General features: G+C 35.9%; 1 protein-coding gene across 1 annotated transcript in view; it reads left to right on the top strand.

The window, feature by feature from the left end:
* KDM7A (lysine demethylase 7A) overlaps positions 1–15,123 on the top strand; it is an 80,496-nt gene that overhangs the window by 29,196 nt on the left and 36,177 nt on the right. Inside the window, exons 2-4 of the mRNA XM_060156543.1 lie at positions 6,073–6,158; positions 11,543–11,660; positions 14,799–14,959. Coding sequence (XP_060012526.1) covers positions 6,073–6,158; positions 11,543–11,660; positions 14,799–14,959 — 365 coding nt within the window. The remainder of the gene's footprint in view (positions 1–6,072; positions 6,159–11,542; positions 11,661–14,798; positions 14,960–15,123) is intronic.

Raw genomic sequence — 15,123 nt, forward strand, 5'->3', positions numbered from 1 at the left:
AATGGAAATATGTTATTTTTGACAACTGGTTTTGACTTTTTTTTTTTTTTTTTTTTGTCTTGATGGCATCAAACTCTACTCAGACTCCCAAAGACTTTATGGAAGCAATTGTACTGGAGTCCTCAAATGAGAACAGGTTTATTTTGGGATATCCACAGATTTTTTTTTTTTTTTTTTTTTTTTTTTTTTTTTTTTTTTTTTTTTACGGTACACGGGCCTCTCACTGTTGTGGCCTCTCCCGTTGCGGAGCACAGGCTCCGGACGCGCAGGCTCAGCGGCCACGGCTCGCGGGCCCAGCCGCTCCGCGGCATGTGGGATCTTCCCGGACCAGGGCACGAACCCACGTCCCCTGCATCGGCAGGCGGACTCTCAACAACTGCGCCACCAGGGAAGCCCCCACAGATTTTTAAGATACATTGTTCTTGATATTTTGCTTCAGTTGTTAGATTAATTCAAGGTTTTTGTTTGCTTAATCTTTTTATATTATTGTAGATAGAATTTTATCCTTAAAAATATTTTAATTGTGAAAGAACACAGAAAAGTGTCTAAAATATAAATATATAACTTAATGAATGATTATAAAACATATACCCTTGTAATAACAACCACCCAGGATCCAGACACCTCCCCGCAATCCTTTCCAGATCACAACTCCCTAGAGGAATCTGTGATCCTACTGTTACGATCTATCTCTGCTTTTCTTTATAGTTTAATCCCTAAACACTGTACTTCAGCTTTGCCTGGCTTTAAACTTTATGAATAAATAGAATACATTGTATATATTCTTGTCTTTTTTTTAACATAATATTGACATTCATATAATTCATTCAGTTATTGCATGGGTCTCTAGTTCTTTCATTTTTATTATGCAGAATTCCATTGTGAGAATATACTGTAGTTTATACATTTTACTGTTAATGGACTATTAGAAATAATGATTCTGTAACCTTTCCTGTATAGTGTCCTTGTGCACACGTGCATGAGTTTCTCTAAGGTACATGTACCTGAAAGAGGAATCGCTTGGTCATAGAATATAGGATTCTTCAGTTCTTTTACAAAATTGTTTTCCATAATGGCTGTGCCAAATTTACTCCAGCCAGTGGTATATGAGTTTCCATTGCTCCGTATCATCTTCAACATTTGGTATCAGTAGACTTTTTAGTTTTAGTCAATATGGTGAGCATATTGTGGTTTTAGTTTGCATTCCTCCAGTTATTTATGAGGTTACATATATTTTCATGTGTGTATCAGTCACTTGTATTTCCTTTTATTGTGTGCCTAGTTACATCTTTTGTTCATTTTTTTTTTACTGGGTTCTTTCTTTCCTTCTTTCTTTCCTCCTTTCCTTTCCCTCCCCTCCCCTCCCCTTCCCTCCCCTCCCCTCCCCTCCCCTCCCCTCTCCTCTTCTCCCCTCCCCTCTTCTCCCCTCCCCTTTCCTATTGATTTGTAGGAGTTTATTATACTGTGGGTATAATTCCTTTGGTGGTTATCTCTATTGTAAAGTCTTCTCCCACTCTGGCTTATCCTTTCATTCTTTATAGTTTAATGAACTATATATTTTAGTATAATTAAAGTTACCAGTTTTTCCCCTTATGGATAGTACATTTTATGTTTTGATTAAGACAACACTTCCTACCACAAAGTCATAAAGATATTTTGATTTTATGTTATACAACCTTTGTAGTTTTCCTCTCACGTGTGTTTTCATGTGTGTTTCTAATCTATTTTGGAATAAATTTTTATGTTGTGAGATAGGTGTCTAATTTCATTTTTTCCCCATACAGATATATAAATGGTGTCTCAGGACCTCCTACAGAAAAGTCTGTCCTTGCTGCATAAGTGTCCACATATGCCCGGGTCTGTGTGGGGGCTCTTGCATCAGTTTTGTATTACCTTCATTCCTACAACTTTAAAATATGTCTTGATACCTGGTAGAGAGTTTGCTTTTTTCTTTCCCCCCCGCCCCCCCCAAGAATGCCTTATGTATCCTTGGCTCTTTATGTTTCCATATCAGTTTTACAATCAGCCTGTCAAGTTCTACAGATTTTGACTGGGATTAGATTGAATCTATAAATCAATTTGAGGAGAATTAATATCTTTACATATTAGACTTCAAATCCATGATCATGATGTATATCTCCATTTATTTAGGTCTTCTTTAAAGTCTCTTAATAATGTGTTATAATTCTCCTTAAAGGGGTCTTTGCATAGTTTTTGTTAAATTCCAGCATACTTGACATTTTTTCTGCAGTTGTGCATGGTGTTTTATTTCATTTTTTAGCTTTATAATGTTGGTATATGGATGTACAATTACTTTTTATGTGCTGGTATTGTATCTTGCCACCTTTCTTTTTATTGATTTTTGTAATTTATCCACAGATTCATTTTCTACATGTGTAACCACAGCATTTGCAGTAGCAGCTTTGCTTTTTCTTTTCCAATCTCTATACCTTTTAGTTCTTTTTCTTATTTTACTACACCAGGGTAAGTTTCATTAGAAGTGGTAGCATCAGGCATTCTTGTCTTGCTCTTATCTCAAAGAGACTGCTCTCATGTTATTTGCATAGGAGTTTTATAAGTACCCTTTACCAGATTTTGGAAGTATCCTTGTAGTCTTAATTTTCTAAGGGGTTTTGTTTGCTTTTTAATCATAAATAAATGTTGAATTTTATCAAATACTTGTCCTGCTTCTTTTTAAATGGTCATATGGTTTTTTATTTTAATCTGTTAATGTAGCAAATTTCACAGATTAAATTTTTTAGTGTTAAAACCACCTTGCATTCCAGAGATAGACCAAACTTGCTATTTGCATCTTTGCTCATAAATGAGAGTGACTTATAATTTTCCTTTCTTGTATCATCCTTTCCAAGTTTTAGTATCAAGGTCATGCTATCATAAAATGAGTTAGAAAGTAAGTCTTTTTTTCCTACTTGCTGGTGCAAATTTTATATAATATTGGAATTATTTATTCCTTTAATATTTGCTAGAACTTGCTTGTGAGGCCATCTGGGCCTGGGATTTTTTTTTTTTGGAGGGGGGGATAATTTTTAATATAAGTAACAATTTTAGGACTATTCAAATATTTTTTTTCTTTGTGACTCAGGTTTGCCTGACTTATCTATATTTTTTAATCTTTTAGCATAAAATTGTTCATAATACCCTCTTCTGCATTTAGCATGTATAGAATCTATAGTTTTCTCTCTCTTTTCATTCCTACCATTGTTTACTTATGTTTTATCTCATTTTTCTTGAGCTTGCTAGAGGTTTACAAGTCTTTTCAAGGAATCAATTTTTGGCTTCAGTGCTCTACTGTGTTTGTTTTCCGTGTCATCAGTTATGTTCTTTTGGTTTTCCTTCTGTCTGTATTTTTAAGGTTTATTTTGCTATTCTTTCTGTAACTTTTTTGAGGTAGATGTTTATTAATTCATTAATTTTAGCCTTTATTATGATTTATCTTTTGACTCGGGTTATTTAGAATATTATTTCTTAATTTCTAAACACATGAAGATTTTCTAGTTAACTTTTTGTCATTGCTTTCTATCTTGAACTGTGGCCAGAGAATTTCTGATTTCAGACCTTCAAATTTGATTGTGGCCCAGTGTATGATCACTTGTTATGAATGGTCCATGTGTACTTCAGAAGAAATGTGTGTTCTATGGATGTTGGGTGTAGGATTCTATAAATGTTCATTAGGCCATATTTTTTTAATCCTGCAGTTCAAATCTTGTATATTTCATAGATTTTTGTTTTGCCTGTTTATTCTATCAGATACTGAGAGAATTGTCAAAATCTCCACTACTGTTTTGTCCTCCTGGTGAATTGAAATTTTTATCATTATAAAGTGAACATGTTTATCTCATATTTTTTGCTTTAGATTCTGTGTTGCTTAATATAGCTGTACTTTCTTTTGATCACTATTTTTGTGGTATTTATTTGCCCATCCTATTACTTTCAGTCTTAATGTATCCTTGTTTTATGTCTCTTATAACCAGCAAATTGTATTGTTTAAGTCCAGCCATATAATCTGTCTTTTAACTTAAGCATTTAGTCCATTTGCATACAATATAATTACTGATATATTTGAATTTATACCTTATTTTAGTCTTTTTGTTTTTTTTTCTCTTTTTCCTCCCCTCCTCTTTTTAATCACCCTCTGCCCCCAACTAGTTTGGGAGCTATGCTCTCTGTTTCTGTTCTTTGGTTGTCTCCCAAGAAATTATAATAGGGGTTCTCAACTCATTATTATTGAAGTCTAACAGTAATCATTACCTTCTCTTTCCTTCTCGTATAAGTGCCTCGGGACCCTGTAACTCCATTTGTCCTCTCCTGACTCAAATGCTGCTATTGTCATGTGTTTTAGCTCTTTGTATATATATTTAAACCTCACATGACATTATTTGTTTTATGTAGTCAGTGTTTGTATAGATTTATCCACATATTTATTACTCTACTTTTCTTAGCTTTTCCGTTTTTTCTTGCATCCCAGACCTCTCTGTGATCATCTTCCTTCTGCCAGGAGTACATCTGTTGGCATTTTCTTTACTGTGGATTGGCTGGAGGTGAACTCTCAGTTTTTGGTTGTACAATTACTTACCCCCCCCTCCCCGAAACACATTTTAACTGAATGTTGAACGCTTGGTTAATATTTTAGGTTAGCAGATATTTTCTTTAAGCACATGTAAGATATTCTAATGTGTTCTAGTTTCCATTATTGCTTTGAGAAGTCTCTCATCCTTGCAAGTAATCTGTGCTTTTTTCTTCTTATGGCTTTGAAATTTTCTGACTTTGTTTTTCTGCAGTTTTACTATGATGTGATTAGATGTAGACTTTTTATTCATCCTGCTTGGGATATGTTGGGTTTCTTAAATCTGGAGATCAGTGTCTTTCATTATTTCTGCAAATTTTTAACTGTTAGCTCGTAATATTGCTTCTACCCCTATTCTCTCTTTACCTTCTGAGGCTGTGGTTAAATGTATGTTATACATTTTTTCATTTTATCCTTCGTGGTTCTTACAGTCTTGTTTGTATTTCCCACCATCTTATTCTCTCTGCTACATTCTGAATGATATGCCTGTCATCCATTTCACTAATTTTCTCTTCCACTGTTACACCTGTCAACTGATGCCCCAAAATTCTGTGTTAGGTCTGCTTTGGTTCTTTTTCAAGTCCTAGTTGTGGTTGTGTTTTTGTTCTGAAACTTTTTGGGAGTCCAAACATGTATAAATTTTTACCCTAATAAGTTATTTGGGAAGTGAGCAAAGCTGCTGTGGTCTTTCTTTGGTGAACTACTCCTGTTTTCAAGATGTCACTATGTAGTTTTATCAGTTCTTAGGTGGTCCCCTTAAACTTTATTTTTATTTAAGTGCTGCTGCTATGGAGTATTCCAGATACAGTGCCTCAAACTAATTTAACTGGTTAATTAGGGATATGAGACCTAAAGCAGAACTGTTAAGACTCAGTGCTCTCACCATGTCAGTGATGTTACCCAAATTTACTAATCACCTCTGCTGATGACAGTCATATTTTAAAGTTAAGTGGTGTTTTAGTCTGCTCAGGGAGGAGAGAAGGAGAGGAAGAGAGAAGAGAGGGGAGAGAGAGGGTATGTGAGCTCTGTGGTGCCTCTTCATATAGGGACACTAATCCTATTGGATTAAGACTCCAATCCTTATGACCTCATTTAACCTTAATTACTTCCTTCTTAGAGGCCCTATCTACAAATACAGTCACACAGGAGTGTACAGCTTCAGCATGTGAATTTTGGAGGGACACAAACATTTAGTCCATAACAGGTAGTACTTACATAATGGTTTGAGGGTTTTATGGTTTATAATTATGTTACTTCTGCTGTCTCTACTGCTGCTAGTAGTGAATCACTTCCCACATATTCAACCACACAATTATTCAGCAAGTATGAAAGGAAGAGAATTAAATTTATTCTTGCATGTGTTTCTGTACTTTACAAAGTTTATTGGTGAGGTTGTACATTTCTCAGCTAAATTCTAACCAATCTGTTATAGTTAAGTGAAAATCTTCACCTTATTTACACATTGGCTTTATTTTTCTTTATCTTAGCTGTGTTGGAGTAGAAGAACATCATGCTGTTGACATTGACCTATATCACTGTCCCAACTGTGCAGTTCTACATGGTTCCTCCTTGAGTAAGTACTAGAAGCTTAAATAAAAATTGAACTTTAGAACTTAATATGTACATGACAATACTTTAATGATACTCTGACTAGTTATATTATACCCACCAAGAACTATAAGGAAGATTTTTCTGAAGATGTTGAGAATACAGTTTTTGTTTGAATTATTAAATAACTTATTTAACAAGTCAAAACATTAAGTGAAAAAAATACTATCCTTCTTAATTGCCAGTGCAAAGCCCCCAAACTCAAATACATATTTTCAAAGCTTTCAATTTGCGAAGTGCAATAAAGTAAAATTTTTCTGATTCTGGCTGTTTTTATCTCTATAACTTACAAAAAAAAAGAATGGTAACTAGACTTATCGTAGTGATCATTCTGAAGTGTATAGAAATATTGAATCAGTATGTTGTGTGCTAGGAACTAACACAGTGTTGTTGGTCATTTATGTTTCAAAGACAAACAGACTCATAGAAAAAGAGGTCAGATTTATGGTTACCAGAAGCAGGGATGGGGGAGAGGATTTGATGAAGATGGTCAAAAGGTACAAACTTCCAGTTATAAGGTAAATAAGTACTAGGGATGTACAACATGTTAAATATGATTAACACTGCTGTATGTTCTTTATGAAAGTTGTTAAGAAAGTGGCTCCTAAGAGTTCTCATCACAGGAAAAAATTTTTTTTTCCTATTTCACTTATTGTATCTACACGAGATGATGGATGTTCACTAAACTTACTGTGGTCATCATTTCATGATGTGTGTCAGTCAGATCATTATGCTGTATAACTTAAACTTATTCAGGGCTGTATGTCAATTATATCTCAATAAAACTGGAAGAAGAAGAAAAAATCTTCCAGTACTATTTGCGACAGTGAACAGTATAGGATAAGACTTTAATGCACACACGTACATTATACTTTTAGGAGAAAATTAGGGCACCGATATGCTAAAGTACTACTCCTGTTGTCCGAATTAGGTCATGCTGTTGCGTATGGCCTAGAGTCCTGCCCAGCTATCCTCTGTGATGGAAGCAACTTCCCCACAGTCCCCGTCCCACGGAAGGCAGAGGCCAGACCAAGTCTTTGCCTGCACTCTTCTTGAGGCGTGAGGGCATGGGCAGGGAAGCTCACGTGTCCTCTGGAGTACACCAACAACACATACAAAACGATATTATTGTTAGCCTTTTACAGATGCTTTAGAGGAATAGATGGGAATATTAATTGTTGTACAAATATGAGAGTAGAGAAGAGATTTTAAAGCCTTTGGATTGTAACTATTTCTTTTCTTAAAAATTTAGACTGCATGCTAGCTTTTTTGTGTTCATAAAATTAAAGAGAAAAACTGTAGACTTAGTCATTTTAGAACTGAGCTTTTCCCGAACATACCTTGATACACGCTTGGGTCAGATGTAGGTGGCCTATACAAGCTCTTTATTTTGAATGCAGCCTTTTTCCTAATACTTTTTTAAAATAGAAATTTTGTCCTGAGGTTATGGGCAAGTGATCTTTTCAGAAGAGACTTAGGAGCAACTGACTGCTTATCTGTTTTGTTAGAAATATTAATAATTTATCAGTTTCTTTCTAAGAGATCTAACAAATTAAGCTATATGAATGTATTAAAATATTTTTTTGTAAAATACAGATTATCCTTTTTGTTAGTTACGCAGTATAAAATTTGAGGTTAGCAAATTGGTAGAATTGTTACACGTGTAATTGACTAATTTGTTAATATAAATGTTTTAAAGGTTCTTATTTTGTGTAGCACTGAAGTATGTAGTATATAACTTGAAGTAATTATTGACCAAGTGTAATTCTTTGAGGAAATAAATCATACTGGGTTGTTATGTCAAGAAGGGAAACAGAATTTAGAATTTAAGTAAATAACCCCAAAATGAAATAATTTGAATTTAATTTCCATGAAATGTTAAAGGGGTTACTATGAATCAGAATAATGTAGTGTTTAAAACACTGTTGCAGGGACTTCCCTGGCGGTCCAGTGGTTAAGACTTCACCTTCCAATGCAGGGGGTGTGGGTTCGATCCCTGGTCGGGGAGCTAAGATCCCACATGCCTCACAACCAAAAAACCAAAGCATAAAACAGAAGCAATATTGTAACAAATTCAATAAAAACTTTAAAAGTGGTCCACGTAAAAAAAAAAAAAACTTAAAAAAAAGAAAACACTACTAAATGTAATGCACTCTATTTTCTTTTTTCCTATATGATTTAATTTTTTTAAAAGCTTGTCATGCTCACTAAATTGATTTCACAACCCATAATGGATCATGACCTGCACTTTGAATAACAACACTTCAGAGGGAAGCTTGACTGTTACTTGCCCCTACATATGCTTCTCTTCCTTGAATAACATAAGATCAGGCATTGGCTGTCTTCTGGGCAAAAGTCCAACTCTAAGTACCCTTTAGGAAAATGCCCAAGATCCAGGAATCTGTTTTATCTTGATTTAAGGCTCCACTGCTCCTCACCCCTCACCCTCGCCCCTAATTTGGGTCATACCTTTTGGTCTTAAGCCTCTTCTGCTTGCCACCAACGATTTCCTGTTTCTTTGAGAGCTCCCCAGGAATCCTTACTACAGATACCATTGAGACAGTATAATATCCATAAATATGGTGAATTTAGACTTTACCTTCTTAATGGGAATTAAGAACTCTGTTCGAGGTCCAGTGTCAAAAAAACCAGCCTGATACTTAAACACATATTCTCAGTGCTCCTCAGGCACATGCACTCTAAACTCAAAATTCTCTCTCCATTCCCTATGACCACTATTAAAATGTTCTTTCACTGGCCTCCTTCCTTTAAGAAATTCAGTCAGCTCTTGCAGCGACTGCTTTTATGTGTTAAGGATGTTGGCCCAACAGGACAGTGTAGCCTTCTGTTAAAATCCTGCAAGTCAGCACATTTAAAAGAAAAGAGAAGTAATTGGCAGCATATTGGTTGCCCCAGGCACTATGCTAAGAAAAACTAGACCTATGTTATCTCCTTTGATATTTGTAACACCTTGATGTGAGAAAAATTATCTTACTAGGTCTTTCATGTGCTATTGGGCAGAGCTGGAATTTGAACCCATAGCTGTCCAATCCCAAATGTGTTTGAATTCTAATCTATTCCGCCAAAATGAAAATTAAAACAGTGTAACATCATTGTTTATTTTCAAATAGGCAGTCTGTTCTTTCTCCCTCTTTTTCCCTCCCTCCCTCCCACTGTTGACCTGGGGCTTTTCAAATAGGCTGCTCATATATATTGGCAAGAATGTGAGTAAGTTACCACTTTTCTGGAGGCAGGTTTGCAATATATAGCAAGAAACAGATTTATGTATATAAATATTAATTTCATCTTTATTTAAAGATGCATCTACATTTACATCTTAAAATTCTAGGCTGCCTTTAAATTGTTTTTGAATGTTTAATAAGGAGAAAATGCCCACGATAAGAAAGGTAAGCAGGATAAACATTATGATCCCAGTTGAAAATAAAATGGGGTTATGTATCTATGTATTTGTAGGAAAAAAAAAGCCTGGAATGAAATACCCTTGAATTTTAGAATTGATTTTAAGTGAGAAAAAAAAAATAGTAACACACAAAGGACACCTTAATGGTATTTTCTAGGAAGGTTGCTTAATGATTGTCAGTTTTTCCGTGACATTTTTAAAAAACGGGATTTACTCTCTTCCATCTTGGGGGTCTGACTGCCATAAATTACTTGAGAATCTTGTTTTAGACTCTTAGATATGAATAAGCCTGATTTCCACCCCTATTGATTATTTAGTGTGACTTCTTATCCATTTGAGGATCCAGCATTATTTTATTATTATGATCTTTGTAAGGTGAAGGATTTGAAATAACTTAGACTCATAGAGTTGTGTCCTTCCCCCAAGGTTTTATTATGAAAATCTTCAAACATATAGGAAAAGTTGAAAGAATTTTACAGCGAGTACCTCTAAACCTACCATCTAGATTCCACTATTAACGTTTTACATTACTTGCTTTATCTCATATCTGTCTGTGTAACGATCCCACTGTCTATCCACCTTATTTTTTGATTCATTCTAAGTAAGTTATAGACATCAGTACATTTCCCAGAATCATGGAGGTTTTAGGCTTAAAAGTGATTTTCAAACTTAAAAGAAAAAAAACAGTAAAACTGAAATCTTACACTGATGCCACACAAAAGACATGTAGGTGTTGCCCCTCTGGGGGAAAGAGGAATGAGGTCCAGAGCTCCTACCTCAACCTCTTCTCCATCTTCCCTTTTATTAAGGGTTTCTCAACACAGTCTGAAAAACTGTACTCATTCCCTTCATTTCCACATTGAGGAAACTGGACCCAGACACGTTAAAGAGATTTGCCCGAGGTTGCAGAGCAAGTTATGACTAAACTAGGAGTCAAAGCCAAGTGTCCTGATTTTGGTTGTTGTGCTTATTCAAGATTGTAGCCTCCGGGGCTTCCCTGGTGGCGCAGTGGTTAAGAATCTGCCTGCCAGTGCGGGGGACACGGGTTCGAGCCCTGGTCCCAGAGGATCCCACATGCCGCGGAGCAACTAGGCCCATGCGCCACAACTACTGAGCCTGCGCTCTAGAGCCCTCAAGCCACAACTACTGAAGCCTGCGTGCCTAGAGCCCGTGCCCTGCAACAGGAGAAACCACCGCAATGAGAAGCCTGCACACCGCAACGAAGAGTGGCCCCCGCTCGCTGCAGCTAGAGAAAGCCCACACACAGCAACAAAGACCCAATGCAGCCAAAAATAAATAAATGAAAAATAAATTAAAAAAAAAAAAGGTTGTAGCCTCCCAGAGCTGTAGAATCACGGGACCTGAGTGTTAGATCTGACCAGAGGTTATTTATTCTGTCATCTTAATTGTCCTCCTTTCGCTATGACGCAGTCACCTGCTATTCTCTGTGTCAGTGTAACCATGCTTATTTTGGGAATAAATCCTGACATAACAGAGAAGGGAACTGTGCTGTTGAAATAGATCTCTGCTGTGGGATCAAAGGCCCTGTCCTCAGGGGATGATGTGGATGATCCATAAAAATCGTATCATGACCTAATGTTCTAGTGAAAATCATGATTTTAAATAATTGTGAGATTTTATATGTGTAAATGTGGATATTATAAAAGGCTCAATCTGCTAATTTGAATTTGTTGATTTAATTTTAAAATCATTTTTGAAATAAAAAGTTTTTAAAACCCACAGTTAATTGCCTATAATTGCAACATTAAATTTTACTTCTTCAGCCTTAGAAATGTATTTAAAAATGTGAGTATTATTGTACTTGACCATTGTTGTTTCTGATTGTATAGACTATAATTGATTATAGAAAGTACGTAGTACCACCAGTTACAAAAATGCTTTCTTTTTTTAATCTTCTAAAAATCCAGTGAAAAAGAGGAGGAACTGGCACAGGCACGACTACACAGAAATTGATGATGGTTCCAAACCAGTGCAGGCTGGAACTAGAACTTTTGTGAAGGAATTACGTTCTCGAGTCTTCCCAAGGTAGGAAACCTGTTATGACCAAAGAACATTTAAGAATGTTACCCAATAAGGTGACATTATCTAAAGTAGCGTGTTCAAACGTCAGGTTGCAAGCCATTATTATTCTTAATCAGTTTTTTACTTTTTGAAAATAAAACAGAATAGAAAATATTGGTACATTGCAAGTAATAGGAGTAAATAAGCATAGTGTCATGGAAACTTCGTTACGTGCATGTGTACTGGATTACTGGGTAAAAATGTATTTAACTGTAGGTCTCAGTCCAAAAAGTTTGAAAGACACTGATCTAAGGCACTTATTCCCGTGCTTCGTTCCTTATGTTGTGCAGCTGCTGCTTCTCTTTCTCCTTCACCTCTCTTACACCTGTTTTCATACTCTGCTTTTTTCTTATGTTATTTTCCTATCTGCCTCCACCCTACGTCTGCCAGAAGTCCCCACAACCATTGCTTAGCCTCTGGTGGCAACAGGACTAGGCTTTTTTATTTTTTTTGAAGATAATGCAAAGTATTTGAGTTATCTGTGGCTCAAAGAACAAATGTCAAAAGCATTATACAGCATTTAACCATGCTAATTTAGATCATTTCCTACTCGCTGCCTGACATCTATTTAAAGTGATAATGCTTAATAGGCTTTTTACACGAGATCATATCCAGGCTTGTTAAAAAGGGGAAGCACAATTTAAATTTCAATCACAATATCACCTGCAGCCTATTATGGAATTATTTCCGATCATGTAACTATAAAACCCTTCCTATTTTGTCTTCGTCTTTAGGATACCTGGCCGTTCCCCTCCCTTAAACAGAAACATAAATGATAAGCAGCTACTGTTGGCTCCCTCACGTACTGGGAGAAAAAAAAAAAAATGAAACACAGTGATCGCCACGTGATTTTTGTGATATCAAAGGCCTTATTCTCAGATATTCTCCTTTATGAGTTTCAAAGTCATTGGAGAAATGTCTGTTTATTTTCATTGATTGATTTGGAGCCCAGGGCCAGAGTTTTCAGCCAGGCTCTATGGGCTGGCTTCAGAGAGGCTTGTGAGTTTCCTAAAATTGTGTAAACAGTTGACATGTTGACATGTGAATGTGAATTTTTCAGGGAGAGGAGCCTTAGCTTTCGTTTTTTAAAATAGGTTTGTAACCCAAAAGTGTAGTGTTAAAAGTCCTGGCCCAGTGATTCCCGTGGCTTCTCGGCCGAAGTATTAAACACAGATGTGAGCAGGTTCCAGAGACGGTCACAAGTGTCCACACTGTACTCACCACTAGTTAAAGGTCTTTGGTTTTATTTAATGTAACTCCATGAACCTCCACATCATTTAAAACTGTGGCAGGGTGACAATAATTAACTAAATTATACATACTTAATGTGATTAATATAGAAGTGTATAAAATAAAGTGAACTCCAACTATCTACCCCGACCCCCCCACTTTAAGACAAAGTCTTTTGAGACCCTTTTTTACATAAATGATAACTTTTAAAACATTTATGTGTATAGGTGTATGGATGTATATATACATCTAATTTTAAAAAATAAAATGGGGTTACATTATGCATATGTTGTGCAACTTGCTTTTTTTACTGTTATGTTTAATAGATATCTTTCTGTATGTATACACAAATTTACCTCACTCCTTAACTGCTGTGTAGTATGCAATTGTGTGTGTGTGTGTGTTGTGTGTATGTATATATATATCCCGTAATTTACTTAACCGTCCCACTATGGTGTATGTTTAGTTTGTGTCCAGTTTTTTCCTCTTGTAAGTAATGATGTGCCTGTATTTTTAAGCACTTGTATCTACATATTTTTGATCAATGGGGGGAGGTAAAGCACCAGACATTTAAGATGGAGGAGTACAAGTGATTTAAGATTCTCCCTTAGGTTGGAGTTTAAGGAATTGTTAAATTCTCAGAGGTTGGGGAAGAAGGAACACTTGTGGATGTTTATGGGGAAAATAAAAGGCAGTACAGAACTCAGTGAGTCAGGTGAAGGAGCTCTGAGCCCTCCACTTACAAGACTATCCAAGAAAAGTCTGTCTTGATTTTTTTAGGCCTTAAACTGACCTTCTGTTATTGAGAAGGTGGGAAGATCTGAGCTCAGTAATTCAGAGACCCAGTTTCTCCTGTCTTCTCCTTGACACCTAGGCTACAGATGACATCAAGACTGTTAAGATCTGACTGTATAAATGGAAACTGTTGTGTTTAACCTATGATGCAAGTGTTGCACTTAACTTTGAATGTATAGCAGCTGCATTCTGTGAGCAGTTGGAAGATAAAATCTAGAATATCCCCATTTAAAGAGATCTTTGATTTGTGGTTAGATAGGGGATAGTGAAAAGGGACAAACCACACTTAAGTGTAATGCCTAGAATGTGTTAATCATCAAAGAGGGCAGCTGGAGGTTCAGCAACCCTTTTTAGTGGCTTAAGGTGACTGCGTGTTAAAATTTATTAAATACTGGTGATAGCAGATCTTTGAAACCAGGAGTTCTCAGTTGGGGCATTTGGACATTGTCTCAAAGAGTAGGGACCACAGACGCTAGTCATCCCCCAGTGTGCAGGACAACGTGAAGTGTTCTGTGTCCGGTGAGACTTTGCAATGCCTAACAAATATTTGTGTAGACTTTTATAGCCAGATAAAATCTGGTCTGTTTTTACTTATCCTAACCAGCTTTTATTCTACTGTACCCCCTCCCTTTTGCTCTTCTGGTTTTCTATGCAGCTTGTGTGGAGTGGCTTCTGATCTTGTTACTTTTAAATCCAGCCACTCGTTACAGTCGATTGTAAGCATCCTATTATTTTGTTATATTTTCTAGTGTTGTTTACCTGAACATTTACATATTGAAATACGTATTTTGCTGGAAACTAATTTGTTTTTTCTCTTGTTATAGTTAAGGCATTTTATATAATACATATATATTTTTCCAATTATATGTAGATTGAAGTAATTATCTATGACTTTTACTTTAAAATACTAAAAGGGGCTTTATACAACATTTGTTATAAAAAGGAGAATTAGGTATGATAGGTTGAGAACCACTGATGTAGATAATAATATAGTATATGAATTAACCCATTACCAGATTATCTTTCTTAACTGAACTTATCAACAGAGATGACATGTTACTCTTATGCTTTCCTTAGTGCCGATGAAATCATTGTAAAGATGCATGGCAGCCAGCTGACACAAAGATACCTGGAGAAACATGGATTTGAAGTCCCTATTATGGTCCCCAAATTAGATGATCTAGGACTCAGGCTCCCTCCACCTACTTTTTCTGTTATGGACGTGGAACGTTATGTAGGTACGAACTTGATTCCTTTAATTACTTGGGAAAACATGGTAAAAGTGAAATTGGTATTATCCTAAAAATACTAAAAGTTGAATGAAGAGATGTTACTTTAGTTCCGTTTCTGGGTCAGGAAAAGTGAAATTCAGTATTACCTATGTTGAAAACTATTTTTTTCT

The sequence above is a fragment of the Lagenorhynchus albirostris genome, chromosome 8, assembly GCF_949774975.1.
Source record: "Lagenorhynchus albirostris chromosome 8, mLagAlb1.1, whole genome shotgun sequence".
NCBI lineage: Eukaryota > Metazoa > Chordata > Mammalia > Artiodactyla > Delphinidae > Lagenorhynchus > Lagenorhynchus albirostris.